General features: G+C 37.6%; 2 protein-coding genes across 7 annotated transcripts; both read right to left on the bottom strand.

Annotated features, from left to right (window-relative positions):
• Positions 1 to 192: 192 nt before the first annotated feature.
• On the bottom strand, positions 193 to 4,574 carry SNRPN (small nuclear ribonucleoprotein polypeptide N). The gene is made up of 7 exons (XM_062205007.1): positions 4,485 to 4,574; positions 3,010 to 3,161; positions 1,958 to 2,069; positions 1,380 to 1,532; positions 865 to 1,003; positions 462 to 587; positions 193 to 369 (listed from the first exon to the last, which is right to left on the bottom strand). The coding sequence occupies exons 1-7, from the start codon at positions 4,485 to 4,487 to the stop codon at positions 332 to 334; spliced, it is 723 nt and encodes a 240-aa protein (XP_062060991.1). The 5' UTR covers positions 4,488 to 4,574; the 3' UTR covers positions 193 to 331.
• Positions 4,544 to 21,208, bottom strand: SNURF (SNRPN upstream open reading frame). 6 transcript variants are annotated; one of them, XM_062205009.1, is made up of 4 exons: positions 21,104 to 21,208; positions 15,223 to 15,318; positions 10,653 to 10,778; positions 4,544 to 4,632 (listed from the first exon to the last, which is right to left on the bottom strand). In XM_062205009.1, exons 1-3 carry the CDS (start codon positions 21,115 to 21,117, stop codon positions 10,673 to 10,675), a joined length of 216 nt encoding a protein of 71 aa, XP_062060993.1. In that variant the 5' UTR covers positions 21,118 to 21,208; the 3' UTR covers positions 4,544 to 4,632; positions 10,653 to 10,672. The 6 variants fall into 6 exon arrangements, with proteins under 6 accessions (XP_062060993.1, XP_062060994.1, XP_062060996.1 ...); XM_062205010.1 differs by having other exon boundaries at positions 4,547 to 4,632; positions 10,627 to 10,778; XM_062205012.1 differs by lacking the exon at positions 4,544 to 4,632 and adding an exon at positions 10,027 to 10,062 and having other exon boundaries at positions 10,627 to 10,778.
• Positions 21,209 to 22,847: the final 1,639 nt, after the last annotated feature.

Raw genomic sequence — 22,847 nt, 5'->3', positions numbered from 1 at the left:
CACGCAAAATCAAAGTTAAAAAAAAAAAAAACAGAAACAAATATCACAACCATATGCTCCAAGAATTAAAGAAAAAAAAATTTGAATGAATTGCTTAATAGAATTTACTTCATTGACAACAACTTCAAGATAAAAAAGTTTCACTCTGACCTGAAAAAAATCAGTAGGCAACAAAAAATGTACAACGGTACCTCACAGTTTAATTGTTCTATGCATTTATTATTAACAATTATCAATGCATAAAGAGGGGACAAAAAGCTCACAAACACTCTGCACAATTTCACAAGACGTATTGGAGGGGAAAAAGTGACTGACACAGATCAACAGTATCTTAGGGTCTTGGTGGTCGCATTCCTGGGGGAGGTGGACCTGGAAAGTAAAAGAAAAATCCCATGAGACAGACAGAGAGCATATAATTCGAAGGCCCTGGCTGACAGCTAATGCTGCATGCCCCTATTCACCTCTAATTCCTGGTGGAGGGGGTCTCATTCCTGGAGGGGGCATGCCTATTGGTGTCCCTCGAGCAGGGGGGAGCCCAATTGGTGGACCCATGGGTGGTCTCATACCAGGTGGTGGTGCCATAATTCCTACAAAGAAAAAACATCAGAAATAAAGTCCTCCTAATTTGGCTCAGGAAAGTTGTTAGAATTTAGTTCTAACATAATACTGAAGAAATGGTCCCTAACACCAGTAAATTTAAGTCTTAATTCCTTGGTTGTTACCCCTGTATGCTATTTCCAAAGCAGCTGGGGCAGTGTTGTGGTGCAGTGGGTTAAGCAACTACTTGCAATGCTGGCATCCCACATCACAGTGCCAGTAAGTCCCATCAGAGACCCAAGTTACTCCTGTTCACCAATCCTTTACCTGGAGGTGGGGTTGCTCTGCCAACAGGTGGGGGTGGAGTCCCTCGTCCTGGTGGGTACTGTGTTGGGGCTCCAGCAATGCTGGCAGTAGCAGCAACTGCAGCAGCTGCAACAGTGCCTCTTCCCTGTGGAGTCATTACCTGAAAAGAAAGTAAAAGAGGCAATCCCTCATATAGTGTTCAAAGACAGAAAAATATAAGGTAGTTATAACTTACTAGATACTAAACACAGGAATTTCTCTTGTACCATTACTCCCATATTGTAAAAAAAAAATCATGGCATATACAAGCTCTTTTTTCCCCAACTACGGTATATTCACTTATTTCTCCTATCAATAGTGGTGATTTACTATTATCAAAGTAGCTAACATACTAACTTTCTCTAGAATAATCATCCATTCATTCTAAAGCATCTGCTACTCACACCATAAAAAGATGTACAGCATCTTAGACCTTAACAACCTCACACTCTAGTCACACTTTTTCTATAATCTAAAACTCTCTTCTAGTGTCTTACCTGCTGTGATGGGCCTCCAACTCCTCGGACAGGGCCTGCTAATCCAGCAGGAGCTTGGGGAATCGGGACCCCAGCTGGTACACCTCTGCCAGCAGCCCTACCAACTCCAGGGCCACCTGCAGCTCCAGCAAGTGGTACCCGAGCAATGCCAGTCTGAAACAAGAAAATTGACAGCTTAAAATGAAATGATCCACTTGAGCTTTTATTCACAAGTCACTCCTCATTTTTTCCATGCTACCTATTCCATCATTAATTCTGCATTCCAGTGAATAAATGAGTAAGGGCACCATGGTATAACCCACCAAGCAAAAATAAATCAGCCCATTCCTATCCTTATCTAGATGGTATCCAGCATATAGAACACATCAGAAAACCCTTAAATCCTAAACTACAGACAACCAAGAACTGACAAGATGTGACAGGCATATTTAATAAAGGTATACTGTGCTATGTCTGTTTTACCGCTTTCCACAGTCATAAATAATTGAATGTGCTTCCACATCAAAATTCTGAGTCACTTAAATGCATTTTTTTAATTATTTAAAAAAAAGGTCTGTCCTGTTTCACATCTTCCTTACATCTTTTGGAGGTGGCCCCTCAACAGTCATGGATACCAAGTTCTCTCCACGTAGCAACACCAGACCCAAAACCCGCTTTTCTTCACGCTCCGGTTGTTTTGCATTCTTTGGCCTATAAATCATAATGAAATTTTAGTTAAGATGAATTTCAATGATTTCTAGATCAGTCAGCAAAAAGATTTATAGAACATTTGAAGCATCAATTAACACCCAATGCCAAGATGCTGAAATAGTTTTTGAGTTATTTTCATCCTTACAAACAAACTTAAGCTCAATGCAGAAAGAGGGGACAAAAAGCTCACACTCTGCACAATTTCACAAGACACACTGGAGGGGAAAGTTACTGAGACAGATCAACAGTATCTATGTTTCCCTTGATGTTACACCACAGCAAAACAAAATACTTTTCTCAAATACAGATGGAAATGCCATGGCTAAACTAGGTAAGACAGGCAAAATTAAAACATCAATTACTATATTAAGAGGAGGAGAGGAGAGGGAGAGAGCAGAGAGCTTCTATCTTCTGGTGTACTCCTCAAATGCCAGCAATGATCCACCTAGGACCATAGCTGGGAGCTGGGACCTTAATCCAGGTCTCAAACATGGGTTGCAGGGACCCATTCAGTTTATCCATTACCACTCCCAGGTCTGCATTAGTAGGAAGCTGGAGTCAGCAACTGGGGAAGGGTATTACCTCAGGGTACTCGTCTTAACCACTAGGATGAACTCCCACCCCTACTATCCTTTATTTCAATCAATATTCCTTCAATCCAAAAGACTGTTACAGACTCCAAACAATAACATATCACTCTGCTTTGAGGTTACTGAACAATCTTATTACAAATAAATCAATGATTGTTTTCACAGTTAAAACAATTACCTGGATGCAAGGCTCTGACCTAATTCAAAGATAAGGCCAAGAGATTAAGCAGACATGTATTGTAATTGCTTCGCTATTCAGTTATCCTTTAAAAACCCTACATCATCTCTCAACTTGGTTTGCCCCTGCCTCTGACTCCATCTCCCATTATATAAACCCAAACCACCCTTACTTTATCTTCCTGAACTCATCACAATCACAGAGGATCAAATTCATATGCTTGTCAAAAGCCTTAAAGGTGCCAATGAAGATTCGGCCATCTTGCAGGATACATCTCATTCTATAGTCAATGTGCTGCAGCATCTTGCTACTCTTGCCCACAGTCTAGAAGTAAGAAGATAAAGAGTCAGTGATCAGCTTGCTCATGTCCACTTTCTAACCTACATCCATTTTCTAGTCTACCATAATTTATCTTATCTTTTTCTCCCATATTCCTCCACATTTAATTTATTGGGCCAAATCTGAACTTGGAACCACTAAACTCCTCTAAAAAAGTTTCCCATCATAACTAATACTTTTCCCCAAACAGAGATCCACGAGCCTCATTTCTTTATAGAGCTGAAAATTTTAATCTTACACCTTTACCTGTCTAATCTTAAATCCTATCTTTGAACACAGCACATTATCTTGCTGACAATTTCTTTTACCCTGGACAAATTCCTACTTCAATTAAAACTTGTCAAGTTCCTAAGGTACCATAACATGCAGACATGTTGTATCTCTATTTTTGCAATGTGACACTGGATGACTAAGCATTAAGAAGCTTATGACTGTTTACAAATCCTAGTAATTTTAACCCCTTTGGGAATGGTATCAATCATTTGATAATATATACTCTAGACTGAGAACCACAGAACTCTGTGGTTAGGATGCTGGCTGGTTAATGCTCACTTGCTCCCTCCCTTTGCCAATTGTTCTCCTGTGTACTAATCAAGCCCTTCAAGTTTTGAAAAAGCTTTCCACAATAATCAAGCCCTTCAAGTTTTGAAAAAGCTTTCCACATAGTCTTTATGTCTACTATAATCTGACCTAAGAGTCAAGATAGTCCCTTAATAATTCTAACGATGACCAAAAACTGCTTCTGTATGTTCTCATGTTCTAAAACATCTCAAGATCGTTTCGAAACAAATTTGCAATAATTAACAAGAAACATTGCAGGCCGGCGCCGTGGCTTAACAGGCTAATCCTCTGCCTTGCGGCGCCGGCACACAGGGTTCTAGTCCCGGTTGGGGCACCGGATTCTATCCCGTTTGCCCCTATTCCAGGCCAGCTCTCTGTTATGGCCTGAGGAGGCAGTGGAGGATGGCCCAAGTGCTTGGGCCCTGCACCCACATGGGAGACCAGGAGAAGCACCTGGCTCCTGGCTTCAGATCAGCAAGATGCGCCGGCCGCAGCGGCCATTGGAGGGTGAACCAACGGCAAAAAGGAAGACCTTTCTCTCTGTCTCTCTCTCTCACTATCCACTCTGCCTGTCAAAAAAAAAGTAACATTGCTAATCCCTGTTTTTTTCTCAGCACATTTAGAATGCATGTCTACATATTTATTCAAACTTTCAGAATCCAAAGGCACCCACACACAACTGCAAACTACTATTTGATGCCCTTATAACAACTTACCACCCCCCATCTTAATACATAAACATCTTACCATGATTGCTGTTCCACCAAATTCAATGTCCAAAGTAAAATTTCAGGACCCTTAAGACCTAAGGGAAGGCTATAGATAAAGGTATGATGGCAGGTTCTCCTAGAAACAATGCAAGCTGGGCAGAAGCTTCACAAACAGTAGACGGAGCCTGCAGAGGAAAGCATGTTACAGCTGCACTACAATCTACCATGTTTTAAAACAGGCAGACAATTTTGCACAGATATCACTGCAAAACACATATTCAAAAAATCCTTTATCCCATGACTCATTCACTATTCCCTCATCTTTAATTCCCACATTCGACATAGCTAGGGTTGATGAAACTCACTAAATTACATTTTACCAGTAAATTTCATTTAAACATCTCAAAATTTTACTATTCTTCCTATCTTTAAGGTATTGCTTCACTCCCATACCTAAAATTAATTAAGTATCTCAAACATTTATAACACAAATTATTCCTGAGTTAGTTCAAGATTTTATTGTGGGGCGAGCGCCCTGGCTCACTTGGTTAATCCTCCACCTGAGGCGCCGGCATCCCATATGGGCACCGGGTTCTAGTCCCGGTTGCTCCTCTTCCAGTCCAGCTCTCTGCTGTGGCCCAGGAAGGCAGTGGAGGATGGCCCAAGTGTTTGGGCCTCTGCACCCCAATGGGAGACCAGGAGGAGGCACCTGACTCCTAGCTTCAGATCCGTGCAGCACCGGCTGTGGTGGCCATTTGGGGAGTGAACTAATGGAAGGAAGACCTTCCTCTGTTTTTCTCTCTCACTGTCTATAACTCTACCTGTCAAATAAATAAATTTAAAAAGATTTTGTTGTTGATACTTTTTGTTTGAACAACCTAAATATTCAGCTGTAATATTCTTTCCTTCCCAAAGAGCACCTTCAAATGTAGTCTTTCCTCACCTAGAACCAAATGTATTATGAACGTGCTTAAGACTTCCTATGTCAAAGGCTGATACGTAACTACTTAACAGAAGCACATTGACAGCTTTCTTGTTTATCAAAGCGCCATGCATAACAAATTAACATTTTCACCATTACTTTTTGTAAGAAAAAAAATGCTATCAATATGGCAATCAAATCTAGCCAGCATCATTATTCAGTGGCTGAAACTGCTGATGGTACAAAGAAACACAAATTATATTATTTTTTTTTCAGTAGGAATTTGGAGTTAAATATAAAAATAGAATAATATTAAAAACTAAATTCCACTAGGATTGTTCTTCACTGTTTCCAATAGATAAAATTCTGAAACAGCACATTAAATGTTAGGTATATTCTGAGTACTTCATGGTTTGAAAATAATCATTAAAATCATGACTATAAACTACAGGAACACCAAAACAATAAAGTAAAATAAGTTTTTGAGCATATATGGAATTTTATGCCAACATATAAAAGAACATAAAAATACATGATAACTCTTTCCACAAAGGTCTAAGATGTTTAAGGGATGTCTCCTATAGTTATAGAAGCTTAATTGCAGTAAGACATTCTATGAGATCTTGAGAGTTCTTAGATCTTAAGATCCAAGAAATCCCTGACAATTTTTCAGTATACCCAACAACCTACATTTTCCACATACAAGCTTTCATGCATTCTTTTTAAAGTTTATGGTAAACAATCTACTTATGCCCTCAATATACTGTCCATACTGCTAAGACGACTGATAACAGATTGTACTATCTATGTACCTACTTCTATCTACAGAAATGGCATCAAGAATACTCCAGTGCCCAAGATCCAATATTTGCACATGAGGTAACACATTATCTAAAATTCATGAGAAAATCCCAGGCAACTATTCAAACAAGGAGACTGAACTACTACTTCAATCAAGTGTAATCTCTGACCCAAAATAACATAATGAAGAAAAGTTTAAGCCTGTTAATAGATGTCCTGAACAATGCCTAGCATAGGACTGTGCATAAAGCTATCTAAATCCAGCAATACTGGGATTTCTATCTGACTCACTCAGTTTACATTTTAATAACATTACACCTATTCAGATTTGGGAACTTCAGCCATACAGATATAAGTAGATTAGTGCCTAATTGAAATTGAGGAAATGACTGTATGAGAGTATGAATAGACTGGAGGGATATGTTCTCAAAGCAGTTTGCAGCAATGACTGCACAGTTCTTCATATTTACTTAAAATTTTTGATTCATAAACTTAAAAATGTTATGGTATGTAAATCATATGACAATCACAATAAAGTTGTTTTTAAAAAGCAAAAAGCAAAGGCTTCCAAATAAAATGGAAAGCTACCAAGATTACCTTTACATTGTCATTGGCACACAAACACATACAAAAGAAAGTGCTAGTCAATCAAGATGTTAATGATCCCCTCACAGTGAATAATGGAAATAAACAGACAATGGGCCATGGGCTAGTAATTACAGTAAACTAAAGTAGATGCAGGGTTTTTTGTTTATAATTTTCATTTCAATAGAAAAAAATAAAACATTGATAAAACTATTCTTATGTAAGGACTAAAGCTATGGGAAACTTTTCAACTTAAAAAGACAAAGCTTTTATGTTCAGGCATTAACAGATTTGAATAAATTTCCCAATCCAGTCTGTTTTAAATATTCTACTCAATTAGACATTAGATGCACATGCTTCTATTAGCCTTGTGATTGCTAGATTTTTTGGAAATCAACATTTGTAAACACAATTTCCTCATATAGTGAATATCAGAGTAAGGGAAGGCCATTCACTGTCCTAGGTCTATCCATCATGAAGACCATGTGTTGTTATCTAGTGATTGAATATGAAATGCAACAGGGAATTCAAGTTAGGGCCTAAAGAAATGGGGACCTAGAGAACTAAGGATGTATGGATGTGTGGATGTGTGGATGTGTGTGTGTGTTTGTAAGTATATGTAAATAGAAGAGATACTCACTTTACTCAGAACTCAGATGAGGGGGTGACTGTTTAGAATGGTTAAAAATAAAAATGGGAGCACATTAAGAAAATGGAGTTGAAATTTGACAAGTATGAAATATAGAAATAGTTCTTTCTCATCCCTAATCTGGCACACTATAATTATTAATTGTTGTCAATACCAAGTAAAAAATATCATTTTGTAGAATAATCAAATTTATCTCTACAGAAAAAAAGAGAACAAAATGTGTCTACAAGAAAGATTAGAAGAACAGCAATATCACTGACAGCAGGCTTGGTGCTTCTGACAGAAGGGTTATGTGAGCAACTCAATGACCTGAGTTCCTCACAGGCGTTCTCCAAAATTTTGGAAATCTGGACTTATTTTAAATGACAAAATTTCATAAAAATATAGGCATCTTGAAGTCAAAAATAAAAAAATGGTAACAAATGAAAGCTCATTGAGCCACAGTAATATACTGCTCAAATTTATTAAAATTTTAAAATATGGAAAATCTCCCTCAGTACCCTTTAGAGAAAAGTGTGACAAAAGATTAACAATAAAGAATGGGAGAATATACAACTAATTGGAAAATATTCTTCCACAGAGCACAGCCAACTAAATACCACACATACTTTCCATCACTGGAAGTTTTTATTTAAAAACTAAGAGTTGTAAAGAGAAACTAACCACTTTTTAAGTTTGTATTAATTATTTGAGACAGAAAGACACAGAGAGCTCTCATAAATTTGAATCCAGGTCTCCTTTGTGGGTGGCAGGAACCCCATAACTCATGCCATCACTGCTGTCTACTAGAGCTGTTTTAGCAGTAAGCTGGAGTCAGGAGTCAGAGCTGTGAATCAAATCCAGGTACTCTGATACTGAACACAAATGTCCAAATGCCCACCTCTAGTCTAGGAATGTTTACATCAATTGACTTCCTGTGATGCATTTTAAAAATCATTCCAGGGGAAATCATCTGGCATAGTAGTTAAGATACCCATTAGGACAACTGCATACCACATCACAGTACCTACATTGGTGTCCTGGCTTCACTCCATATTCCAGCATTCTGCAAACACTGTATCTGTGGAGGCTCAAGTATTTGGGTACCTACAACCTACATGGGAGACCCAGATTGAATTCCTGACTGCTGGTTTTGGCCTGTCCCAGCCCTGCCTGCTTCAGTTATTTAGGAAGTGAATCAGTGGATGAGATCTCTGTCCATTTGTTCATCTTTGTATTTCAAATCATAAATACTTTTTAAAAGAAAAAGATTCACTCTAATATTATACCCACACTTGGATACTTATCCTTTTGTACCAAGAAACAGAACTAGAGGTTCAATATCCCTTTTCCAAAATGCTTGGAATCAGATGTATCTTGCATTTCATATTATTTTATACGTGATTATTGGCATCTGCAAAATAATGTTTCATATACAACTTACACACATAACATACAGTCACTTTATATGGTATTTTTGTGCATGAAAAAAGTCATGGTGTTTGGAATTTTCCACCAGGGGTGTCAGTACTCGAAAAATTTTGTATTATTTTCAGTTACAAGTTTGGAAATTAAGGATGCTCAATCTGTAATATTCATAAATTTACTTTCCAATTTTCCTGGCTATCACATTGTTCAGATGTTTATAATTAAAATAGGAAGGTATCAATTATTAAAGTATCCTTCAAGTGAAATCCATATGATTTCCAGACCCTTCCCCTACTGCAGAAATACCTAGTATTCTACATACTTTATATACAAACTTTCAATAATCCCTTTCTTCAGCACTTTGCTATACCCCTTGGCATCACTGTGGTGTTTTCAATTAATCTGTGTCTCTAAAACAATGATCAGTAAATGTTTTTATATAAAGAGCAAGATATTAAATATTTTAGGCTATTCCTATCATCTGATCTGTCAAAAAGTTGCCACTGTAGTGCCATGTAGCCATGGGCCTTACATAGACATAGCTATAGTTCAATAAAAATCTACAAAAATATGTAGTGGGACAGATACTAACTCCTACTCTAATGAAAGCCTAATAGCTATCATTGTTTAGGTAAAACTAGCAGTTGGACACAGAATAAAATAGGATATGATTAAATATGAGAAAATGAAATGGTTCTACTGGCAGATGCTAATATGTAATTTAAATAACATACTTAGAAGTTTTCAAGAGTATTCTAACTCAACTGAGAAGCCAAAAAATGTCTAGACACAAAGAAAATCAACTGTGTGTGTGCCTACTCATTGAAAAATGCCCTGAGGGGCAATTTTCAGATTCCCTAGCTTATTTGCAACAAAGTTCATCTTGGAATGTTGGATATTAAGGATTCAACAAGGGAGTTCTCAGAAAATATGTCTTCTCAGATGTAAATTCAATATAGTAGCCGTAAACAGTCCTAATTAATTCAAGTTGAGGGGCAACATTTCAAAAACAGAAATAAAAATCTAGAAGAGAACTCACCCATATACCCTTTCTGATCATATTTTCTAAACAGTATATAGCAAATTCTCAGAAATAAGGGCATTCTATTATTAAAACAGAAAAAAATGAAGTAAAAACAAGGTACTGAATCAATGTGAATAACTTTCTAGAAAATATAAATAATCAACATAAACAGTAAATAAATCTACATCACATTAAAAATTTATGGATAATCTTTATTGCATTGTCTGCTGATTCCAATAAGAAATACATTGGTGAAAACAGAAAAGTGAGAAAAAAGACAAAACAATGAAAGAAATAGTTAGTGAATAACCAAGGAAATATTTAGATTCTCTAATAATCTTGATAATCATGGTATAATCAGTAAATATAAATGATATTATAATTATAATAAGACTGGTAAGTGTATTTTAAATAGCACACTATTTTTATGGCAATGAAAACTAATGTTACTTTATAAACTCTTGCAAAATATTTAAATCACTCACAAAAGAGAATTATAAAGCATTAACGAACAGTTTTTTTTTATATATAAGGTAAAGTTGAAAATCAAATAGAACACAAATAAAACTATCCAAAAGGCACACACTACAAAGATTGGGACACAAAAACATTGTCATGGCAGGAACATTAAGGATTTTCTTTTACTCTTTTAAAATCTTTATGTAATTTGATTTTTTATAAGTATTTATTTAAAAAAAAAAGTCTTTTCAAGTGCCCAGATTACTAAATGAACACCAAACACCCTTTTTTTCAATGATTTATTTTCTCATCATTACTACATCAGCTCTAACCTGGTTTTTACTTAGAAGTCAGCTACCTTGATATTCCAATACTGCTTTAACCACCTCTTGGTGTCTCGGCTAAGAATGCCTGTCTTAGTTCCGCCTGGAAATCCACCACAGGTACTTGCTGCTGTTGAGAACGTCTTGGGTACAACTGACACCTACGATAAGAGCATAGTATACATAAATGACAAAAATACATTTATTAATATTAATCATATCAAAGAGTATAGAGACTCTTCTATTTATGACAATCCACTTTAATGCTCAGAGAATGCCATTACTTTGTTAGGAAACTATAAAATAAAACAAAAGTCTCTGAACACAAGGATGTGCGAGGAAACAGTGAATACTTACTCAGTCTAGGAATATTTCCAAAGACCCAAAAGACCAAGAGTTGTTAGTTCTACAGAAAAAGTATCAGCATCATGGCCACTCAATTTACAATCATCCTATGTGGAAACCATCTTTTCTCCCATAGGCTGGGTGAAGAATTTGGTAATGCATTTTCAAAGCAATCATCCATACTTATCCATCCTCCTAAGATATTCACCCATAGGCTGGGTGAAGAATTTGGTAATGCATTTTCAAAGCAATCATCCATACTTATCCATCCTCCTAAAATATCACCACCTGAAAAAAAGCACCTCAACGGTACAGCTTGTTGAAGAGCTCTAAAACTAGGTAAATCATACATCTATGAAAAGGCAGGGCATTTTAAAGTAAAGATCTCAACATACCCCTATGGATCAGTAACCTGATCCTGAATGGAAAGAGATGTAGAAATTTAGTTTGTTATGCAACAAGACACGCCTAGGACACAGGAGGAGAAATTACCAACAATCATGCCCTTGTTGATAAAGAAAAAAAGAGATAAGAGGAGGCTTCAAAAGTTTCATGGAATATTCACCCTAAGATTTATTTATTTGAAAGGCAGAACAACCAAGAGAAGGAGAAAGGTGCAAAGAGATGCAGATCGATCCCCGAAATGGCACCAACAGTCAGGTCTGGGCCAGGTTAAAGACAGGAGCCAGGAACCCTATCCTAGTCTCACGCATGGGTGGCAGACCACCAAACTGTTGGGTCATCTTCTGCTACCTTCCCAGGAATATTAGCAGGAAGCTGGCTAGGAAAAAAGAGAAGCCAAGACTCAAACCAGCACTCTGATACAGAATGCTGCATGTGTCTAAGCAGCTGCTTAATCTGCTGAGCCATAAGGCCTGCTCCCCACAACAACTTTTAATTCCATTTTTCAACAAACTTTTTGAAGCTTCATCAGTAAACAAAAATATTCATTAGCACTTGGATTTGGAAATGTGGACAGTGATAAAAGATTTTCTACTTCGTAGTTTTTCAACATTTTTATCACACTGTTTGATGAAGAGTTTAGTAGGCCATGGTCCCTAGCTCAAGGAGGTAACTTCTAAATTCTAGAAATTTACCCCAAAGGGAGATTATCTTTTTATTCCAAATGAATTCTTTAGATCACACCTGAGTTTATGCTACTCCGATGACTCAGGATGGTGGCCAGCCCTACCACAAAACACCAAGGTAAGAGGGTAGCGGTTATAATTCTGATATCTTAGATGGGGGATGGTCAGTGGAAACTGAGCTTAATCACATGACCAAGGATTCAATCAATGTTGACTATAAAATGAAAATACAATGAAACCATTAATATTTAAAAGTTCTGCTGGGCTTCCTGGTTGGTGCATCTTGGGAACAAGGAAGCTTTGAATTTGGGACCCTCCTAGGTCTTAACCCATTAGTATGTTCTTTTTAAGCATTTTATAATAAAAATTTTACTTCTGTGAGTCATTTTAACAACTTATAAAATCTGAAGGTGCAGCAGAATCTATTGCCAGTTGTCAAAAGTAGGGGTAGTCTGGGAACTGCGGAGCTTGTAGTTGATGCCTGAATTCAAAGGAGTCTAACAGAGAGATGATATAATTTACCTATGAAGTCTGCATTAAGTCTTGGTTAGTAATTAAGCCTTAGTATCTTAATTACATTCTACATACTTTTGGATTTTCCTATTCCAATCACTGAATAACGGAATCTTAATTTGGCCATTCTCTATTCTGATTTCTGTTACCAAATGGCAACCAAGTCTCTTATCTAATGAAGTCCTATAAAGTGTTTCAGAAAGGAAAAAAAAATCAGCTTCTTAAAACCTATGGGGCCAGAGCTGTGGCTCACTTGGCTGATCCTCTGCCTGCAGCGCCGGCATCCCATATGGGCGCTGGGTTCTAGTCCCAGTTGCTCCTCTTCCAGTCCAGCTCTCTGCTATGGCCCGGGAGGGCAGTGGAGGATGGCCCAGGCGCTTGGGCCCCTGCACCCACATGGGAAACCAGGAAGAAGCACCTGGATTCTGGCTTCAAATCAGCGTAGCGCCAGCTGTAGCGGCCATTTGGGGGGAACCAACGGAAGAAAGACCTTTCTTTCTGTCTCTGTCTCTGTCTCTCACTGTCTAACTCTATCTGTCAAATAAATTTTAAAAAAAAAACTAAAGATAATTTCCTATTGCATTAGCCCTTTGAGTTTAACTGTAACTCAACAAAAGACTAAATATAAGAAAGTAGTATGTTATTCAATACCAAAGAACAGGAACTGATTTGGTGGTATATCTACTGAGGACAGAATAATCATTGATATTCTAAGTGAGAAGAAGGGGAAAAATTAACTTCTATTATGTCCATGTTAATTTGTGGAATATTCTGTTTAGTTATATTGGATTTTACTTGTTTTTGGATTTTTTGGAAGGACTACTTTTATTTAATAACCTTTTACTGGTCTCTAGGGCAGATACCTTCACAATGCCTCCAAGAAGACTGATAAGCAATACTTATAGTTTGGAAAAAGATGGGAGATTAATAGAGATAAATACTAATGAACATTCATCATATATATAAAATATTACTATTAAGTGTCCCAATCCTAAGCATATGAAACATAAGGCAGACAGTATCTACTGAAACCTTACACATTCTTGCAACCCCTTACACTCTAAAAGAGACAAAGGAGAAAATTAGAGTTTCCCTCCCACCTCATATTCTTCCAGTTCAAGAACCTATAATACACAGAGGGTCAGGAAAATTCAAGTTATTTCTTCTTTAAAAGAATCCAAATATTTCCATATATTTGTACAAATAAAACACCAAATGAAGCTTACCTCATCCCAAAACAAGATTAAAGATGAGATGATTAGTTGTATTCAATGTCACTGAGGCCATATAGGATAAACTCTTAGCCAAAACATAAAATACTAACTACATCCCCTCAAGAGACTCTAACCACCATCTATATCTCCTGTACAATCTCTCTCAATTATCCCCTGGAAACTGTAGGGTATTCCCAGAAGTGCACTGACACTTTTTAAAACTTTGCAATTACAAAAGACTAACGGGGAAATCAAGATATTATAACAAAATGTATAATCAAATTATCATATTTTAAAGGACAAACTATCTTTCACAATATACTAATATTTATAAATAAAATGTAAATACTCCTTTCAAAGTAATTTTCCAAAAGTGTAACTTAAACAATACTTGGAAGAGAAAAATAAAATTAATTGAGGGCAAACAAATAGTCCTTATTCTCCCTAGGTATTTAAAATGTGCAAGTCTTTTACAATTTTTGTATATAAAATGAGCACATGAAAATAACACACACAAATTTAATATCTACCTTCTATAATTAAAATAAAGTTAGATGAGGAAATTAGTATTAATACACTGTATTTCTTAACTATTAACAAGATAGCAGGTTGCTCTGAAAATCAAACTAAATAATGCATAGTTAGGTTAATGATTAAAACAATTATAAGATAGGTATGCACACTGATCTGGAAAGATCCCAAGGAATATCTTCATACAATACATACAGCAATATCATGCAGTCAATTTTAGAAATGTGTCCCGCCTATTCCCTTCCTCTTCTCTCTCTACTTCCCACATAGACAAACCCACAAGAGCAAGGATGCACAGGTCTGAAGGATAGAGGCCAAAGTAGTGATAGGTTATCTCTGTGGAGGGAAGGGAAATGAGTTGGTAGAGGCTTTAAAATTTGACTCACTTTTTATGTAAATGTATGTCAGAGTTTTAGGGGCAATAATAAAATGCCAAACAGTCACTGTATATACAGCATTTCTCAGGTCACTGAAATGTTAATGTACTCTTAATTAAAGCTGTCCTTTAGAAACCTAAATTGTGTGACAGCCCCTACATATATATATTATAATAAGAGGAAAAATTATGTATACACTAACAGAAAACAAAACCATTATTGCAGAATTAAGAATCAATATAATGTTCCACTAATGCACAGAACATTTTTCAAGCATATAAGAAGTGATTTTAAAATATAAGAAACTGGAAATAATTTAAATATGTGTCCTGTTGAAAGATAAATACAAAAAAGAAAAACCAGGTTGGGCTGAATTAGGACTATGTAATTAAAAACAATTTAATTAAGGATAATTTCATTGTTATATATGCATGTACTTCAATTACCTATATTTTAATCTCTTTATTGCTCACTTTACTCTGTTCCAATTGAAACAGGAGTCAACATGAACTACTTTTCAACCCAGTGTATACTCACTCTTGATTGCTCAATGAAGCAGTCCTCCTACGTTTAACTTGGACTTCCACTTCTGGCACGTGCTGCTCTGTAGTCCGTCTCAGGTGTAAGCGATCCCTAAAATAGGAGGATTTGTTTGATAACTTCTTGAATTCTGAAACAACTATTTATGTAAGGTATATATTTGGAGCTACATTTAAGATGGTGGACTTTTAAGAAAAAATATCCCAATATTCAAAATAACAAGTATTAGATCATCACTCTTTAAACAGAATGAATGTTGTAGCAACTTTCTCATTTTACAAACCCATCATGTCAGAAAACTAGGCTGAACCAAAAAGTTAGGAAATAAGCTAAATGAATATATTCACTACTATGTATCTTCATATACATTTATAAATGAGAATTAAAAAAAAAACAGTGGAAAATAGAAAATGTGTATTGTGGGGTATAAAAATTGAAATCCATGCAGTCTTTTCATAATATACTTGTTCCATTAACTTTCTAAAGGCCCTTTTATATACATCTATATGTCTACACACACACACACACACACCATACAGTATCAATAAATACTTATCTTCCGCTACAAATATAGCAAAAATGATTCTAAAACTAGTTTGAGAAAATATATTCATTTGGTAGCATGGAGTGGTAGAACAAAAGCTTAAATCACAAAATGTGTACATTAAAACAATGCTGCTTTCTTAGGGTTTGCCAAACAAGCAGAAAGGATTAAACAAAAATAATCAACATAGCAAAAAGAAAAAGAAGGAAAAAAACTCCATTTTATGAGCAGAACATGTCACAAAATGGCTGTTCAAGGGAATTAACTGAGTATAAAATTTCTTACTCAGGTTGTATACTTTAGGAACTGTAGAAACCACTCACAAAGTTGTAATTTAAAAGCACTAAAGCAGAATGAACAGAAAAAAATGAGCCTTTTACATGTCATGCAACTTACATCTCAGGGGGAGAATTCGGACACATTCCAAAAACTAATTCTCTGAAACTAGATGTTTTAAAAACATTTTTTGACTTCTCAATAACCTATGTTTTTTATTACTAAAAAAATTTAAATATTTAAAACTTAACTTTTATACATTTGAAAAGCCGGGGGTGGGGAAGATGTCTCCCATTTGCTGATTTACTCCCCATATTCCAACAACAGCTGAGACTGGGCCAGATTTAAGCCAGGATCCAGGAATTCAATCTGGGTCTCCACCACAGGTGGCAGGAACCCAAGTATGTGAACCATTACCTATTGCCTCCCAAGGTATGTTTAGCAGGAAGCTGGCACATGAAGCATACACTGGACTCAACCACAGGCACTCTAATGTATCCCATGATGTAACACATATATCTTACCTGCTGTACCTAATGTCCAATTTATAAATTATTTTTAAAGTCAAATATACATTATAGTCTTAAATTGTAAGATTCTATACTTTGCTAATCTTCATGACTTTGAATTTAATGTTTCCCCATAAACATGACACCTGAAGTACAAAAACCTTCACAGACACACTGAATTTCATCAAATATGAAAGACAAAAAAGGTCTGCTTCAACGGATGCTAAAATGTCTACCTGAACTCAAAAATAGTGATTACTGGAGGCTAAGAATAGTCAAGGAGGGGGATAATGGAAGTTCGGATACAGGGTAACAAAACACACAGGATAGTTTCTAGTGTTTCACAGCACTATTTGGTTATTATATCACAATAATGTATTATATACCATGTAAAGAAGTAAAGGAGAGGATTTGGTTGGCTCCAAATGTGGAGTAAAGGTTGGTAGATGGGATGCTAATTGACTGATTTGAGCCATTCACACTGCATACATAGGTCAAAAAATTTGCACTGTGACCTATAAACATGTACAATAATTACATATTAATCAATTTTTTTTCAAAATAAAGAAAAAATATAATGACAATAATGGCAAAAAAGATTTGCATTTCATGCAGCTGATGAGTCTAGTTTCCAAAACAAAACATCTAAACAATAACAAAAATAGAGAGGAATGAAACTTTTTGTCAGTGACAAAGTTTAGAGGACTGGTTGTGGTGAAGGTTGCAAAGGTGTATGGTATATACTTTTAACATATCAATATATATACTTACTTAAAACTTTCTGTATGGTAATCATATCTTAAAGTGTTCTTTTAAAGTCTTATTCCAGAACTCATAAGGAGCTCTTACAACTAAACAATAAAAAGGATTTAAATAAGCAGTTAGGGAGGAAAATGTAATGTGTGTATGTGTATACATACATATTTAATACAATATTAATTTTTTTAATTTAATACAATATTATGCATTGTAATTATTATTTATATTATGTAATTATTATAATTATGTAATGCATGTATGCGTATACATACATGTTTAATACAATATTAATTTTTTTAGTTAATACAATATTAATTTTTGTTCCCAAAGCATTTTCATTTAAAAAAAAATCTGGAAACAAACTCCAAAGTAAAAGACCAATGGGATCCTACAATATCATTACTAAACTTTTTTAATTTTCTATAAAATATTTAATGTGCCTTATGTAAAAAAAAATGGGATAAAAACTCAACTCTGTTCTTGGTGATTAAAACAAAAGAGTGTGAGATTCTTTCCCTCTGCATTTTCACAACCAGAAGAAAAATCAGTACATCCAATACAAAACCTGGAGAGAATTATCCAAAAAGAGAATTTTGTGTCATCTGGCATTCTGGAACTGGAGAACAAAGAAATCACATTCATTCCCTACCTTAATAAGTAAGGGAGGCTGTCTTAGCCAGTAACAACTGTCACTCTAGCTCCATTCTGAGCCATAAATATGAGGCAGTACCAGCCACAGTCTTAATTCACATGGAAGAAACAAGATTCTAAAAACTCAATGTTTCTTGACATGCTAAGGAGAGCACTCATAACTTGCTCTCTTCAGGGATTCCTCCTAAAGCACCTAAGTAACATAATGCAGTGATGATTAACTTGGAAATCTACATCCAAAATGTGAAATGTTAGAAATTTAGCTAGAACACAAATTGAACATTAAGAAGAAGGTAACGAGAAAACAAGAATGTATATTGATAGTAAATGGGAAAAATGCTTCACCAATAAAAACAAATCAGATAAATTATGGAATCAAAATTTTTATAAACCTATGAATAAACCCAAATAATGACCTTGCTTCAAATAGCAATATAAAAGTCCTTGCACTAAGCTTCTTCATTCCAAATCACAAGATGAGCTCATATTCCCCTCATTTTCAAAATGCCCTAATGTACTGAGCCAGATAGATATTCACTGGATAGGAGAGACCAAACTTCCCAGGTCTTCCAAGGGGATCCGCCATATTGAGATCCTGAAGCTGAAACTACAAAATGGCGGACCAGCATGAACACTAAGCCTGCATAGTCAAATGAGCTACAGTTAAACCATACTGGTCTCTTTATACAAGAACTTGATAATGCCAGACCTCTGCTATTTTTATACTAACCAAAAAGAGACAATTACAAAATTAAGTTTTTCAAGCTTCCCGGATTTACCTTTTTGTAAATTACAACTCAGACACACCCTTGATGATAAATAGGGAGGGGAGAGGAGATAAAGAAAAAGTGCATGAAAATAGTGAAAAGGAAAACAAAATTCTTAAAATCTTTTTAAAACCAAGTAGAATGTAGAAAAGCAATTATCCTGTTCACGATCTTTCTCATTAATTTTCATAGCAGCTCCAACTTCAAAATGACCCAAAATCATTCATTAAGAAATCTAACTAAAGGCAATTAACTCCTGACCCTTCACACACACCTTTAGTCCCACAGGGTTCTCCCCACTTTTCTGATTCCATTTTTTCTGAGCAAACAAAATTTCAGCTTTCAGTTCCTAGCCCTACGTTTGACACACCCCTCACCTTGGTTGGGACCATACCCCGATTCCCCCAGCCCTTCCCCCAACCCGGTTTAAGAAAATCATCTATGCAACAGATTTTCACAATGGAAAATCCAGAGATGAAGGATAAAATTCTTGATGAAGCAACTGTTTAGTTATCAACTCTGGAAAGCAGAAATTAAAAGCTATGGGAGAGTTACTGAATCCATTTTGATAAGAGAATTAGGCTGTGTACAATACAATCAAAAGAGAATTTATGAAACTGAAAAATAAGCTTTTCCAGACAAATCTCTACCAAAGATGCAGCTGCCTGCAGCACAACAGGTCTTGAAATGGCTGTGCGGCGGGTGAGCACTAGACCCCCACTGCTCCAGTCTACTGCAACAGTATGGCAGAATTACACTGCAGCTGCCATCCCACACATGCAGAGGCTGTAGAAATCCCTGACCTCCCCCTCATTCTTTCCATCCTCCACTCCGGACTATGGAGAAGGGGATGCTACAAAGCCTTCCATGTGGAGCCTGCACTTCCCATTCTCACTTTTGTACTGTGCTGCAGCAGGAGGGGGAAGGCGCAGGAGCTAGAAGAGCTAGGTAGAGTGGGTAGCTGCTATCCTCCTCTGCCAGAGGCTGCGCAACCCCCTCCCCACAACCCCCCCCCCACCTTAGGCAGAAGTAACTGTCATGTCCACTGCGCCTGCGCAACCTCCCCACTGCGACACTTTGAGTAGTGGGCAGCCATTCATCTCAACCAGCTCCATTCCTCCCCTTTGGAATGTTTGCTGGTAGAATTCTAAAAGGGCGGAAGCCGGGCTGACGTGTGCTACCCTCCCTCCTTGCCTGCTATATTGTGGGGAGGGGGCAGCCGCCCCCCACCCTGCCGCGCTTGCGCAGATCCGCGACTCTGCAGCAGCGGCCATCTTTAGAGAACTGCACAATGGCGTTGACAGGCGTAGGACCACTGTGCGATGCCCAGATTCCCTAATTTGAAACACAAAGATAAGCCCCAAACAGAAAAGAAGCCCCTGCGATGTCATTTCACGCATGTCAAAATATGTATAAAAGTTCTGCACAGTATTTACCTAGCATACCATTCCCCACAAACGTGACGGGTAGTAAACCAGTAAAATACAAGGAAAACAAATGTTTCAGCAGTCTTCGCTTCATTGTAGGGGCAGAGCAGTTTTAAAAATAGCATGATCACAATTTGCAAACTGGACCACTGCAATAAGCCACAGAAAATCTTAAATTCTTGTTTTCCTCAGACTAAAGCCTACTCAGCCCCTCTTATCTTCCTCTCACGTCCCCACCACACCACAGCGATCAACCTGCAGCTCCCACCCAGTCGCTTCTGACACACAAATCTTTCCAACACCAGAGCTGTGCTCACCTCGACATACAGTCTTCCCATTGCACTTCAGATATCCCTGTGGCGCCACTGCCATGAGAACCGAGCAGATCTCATCTCCTCCCACCCCTCCGATGGTGCGGTCACTCTGCCACGAGACCTCCCTCACCACAGGTCGGGATGAATGCGGCCGGCCGTGCCCCCTCCCTACATCACAGACTTGTTGATGTACCCTCTCCTGTGGAAGTCACCTTGGCATACCCCAGCCCGCACCACGCTGCCGAAACCTTGACATACCCTCCGGAAACCCTTCCCCGTGGTGGGCGCGGCTGCTCCTACGTACTCCCACCGCCACTGCCGCCATCAACACATACCCTACCGCCAGTCACTGCCTCAGATCGGAAAGACAGAGGTTCACTCACAAAACAACGAGCAACACAACGAGATAGGACAGATACGGGGACATGACCGCGCAGTTCGGGTACCCATGGTGGCAGGATGGCCGAGTCCCAAGCCTCCACAGGTGTCCAATCTGATTCTCCAGAACAAAGGATTTTAGGACCCTATTTCCCAGTTCATTCAATACTCCAAGTCCTGCAAACTTGGAATATCTGAAGAAAAATGAACATCCCTCAGGCTACTTCTAAAAGAAGCCTGCCGCCGGACCGACCTTGCTCGCTCCATCGCGTCACTGACCGCTCCTCAGGCCGAAGCGTCAGGCATCTCCGGCAGCGCCGGAACTCTGCGCCGGACTCGCTGCCGCAACGCAGATTTATCGTACCTCCCTGACTGCGCACGCGCGTCAGCTTGCCCCCGCGGCCGCGCATGCGTGCCCGCTTGCCGCAGTGCGGGTGGGGGGGGGGGGCAAGAGTCGGGGGCAAAATGCTCCCTGACCCAAAAGACCCTAATGGGAGGGGGCTATTGGACTCCCAGCACCGGCTACGGTGCTACCCTGAGAGAAACGCTCTAAAACCCAGATATTCAGATATTTTCTAGTCTAGAAATATTGTCGCGGCAACACTGTCCAATCGTGCTTGAAATTAGCCTTAGGTATTCCTATAGGCAGTTCAGAAACACTGATTTGGAAAGTGAAATTGAGCAGAACCCAGGCCGGCACTGTGGCGTATTGGGTCCGGAGCCAGCATCGCATATGGCCACCGGTTCTAGTCCCGGCTGCTCCACTTCCCATCCAGCTCTCTACTGTGGCCTGGGAAAGCAGTGGAAGATGGCCCGCGTCCTTGGGCCCCTGCACCTGCGAGGGAGACCCAGAGGAAGCTCTGGCTCCTGGCTTCGGATCAGCCTGAAATCGGAGACGACCCCCAGCTCCAGCCTCTGCGGCCATTTGGGGAGTGAATCAGCGGAACGAAGACATTTCTGTCTCTCTCTCTCCGTAACTCTCTCTCTCTCAAATAAATAAAAATCTTTAAATTGACGAGAACCATAATCAGTGTAAAAGTGCCAGTTTCTTGAAATCTTATCCAGAATATCTGTAACTCTAAAATAGATGCTGCATTATTCACATTTGGTGTGATGTTCCCCCCTTTTTTAATTTCTACATTTTTTATAAACCATGAAAATTATTCCCACTTGAATCATTTAATTAAACTCTAAAAGAGAATGGATAGTTCAATTAGGAAAATCAGCTATTGTCCTCTTTAAAACAACTTAGATCCTTATCTACAATCTTTAAAATAATCTTTCTTTACCTGAAGTAGGGTACATTTTTAAAAATAAGCTATGCTAACCAGAATGGGGGAACAAGGTAAATTCATACAGTTTTAACAAACACTTAAATATATAACCTTTGACCTAGCAATATCCTGTCTACAGATGTAACAGATGCATTGGTAACTCCAAAATTTCCACATTGTTTGTAGCCTGGGGAGAAGACAATGCTGATAATAGGAAGCTGAGGAAATAATCCTTAAACTATATTTGCATAGTATTTTGCATACCATTGCCCTTTTCTCAATTGTCCCTCTCAAAGAACTAGAGGTGGTATTGGTTTAATGGGTAACAAACAGCTAAAATCCCCTCTTTAACTCCCTAAACTACTATTCACTTTCCAATGATCCTGTATTCAAACAAGTATGCAGAAACACCAATGCCCAGTTTCATCATAATAAAACCTTAGAAACTATGTAATGTGCATTAGAGTGAGCAGCCTAAATAAGTTGTGTACACATAAACAACACAATATTGTTGACATAAATAATGTCTTATAGGATGAATAATACAAGTTATCATATAAAGTTATCAATATCCAAAGGTTTTTTGAAGTACAAAAATCTAATTTCTAATGGTTAATTTTTAAATGTTCAGTATAGTCACATGAGACGTTAACTATAATCATGAAGGGAATAGTAAAATATAATGTAAAAATAAGTATATGAAAATATATTATAAACATTTTT

The sequence above is a fragment of the Lepus europaeus genome, chromosome 11, assembly GCF_033115175.1.
Source record: "Lepus europaeus isolate LE1 chromosome 11, mLepTim1.pri, whole genome shotgun sequence".
Lineage (NCBI taxonomy): Eukaryota > Metazoa > Chordata > Mammalia > Lagomorpha > Leporidae > Lepus > Lepus europaeus.
This window is presented reverse-complemented; position numbering and strand designations above follow the sequence as displayed.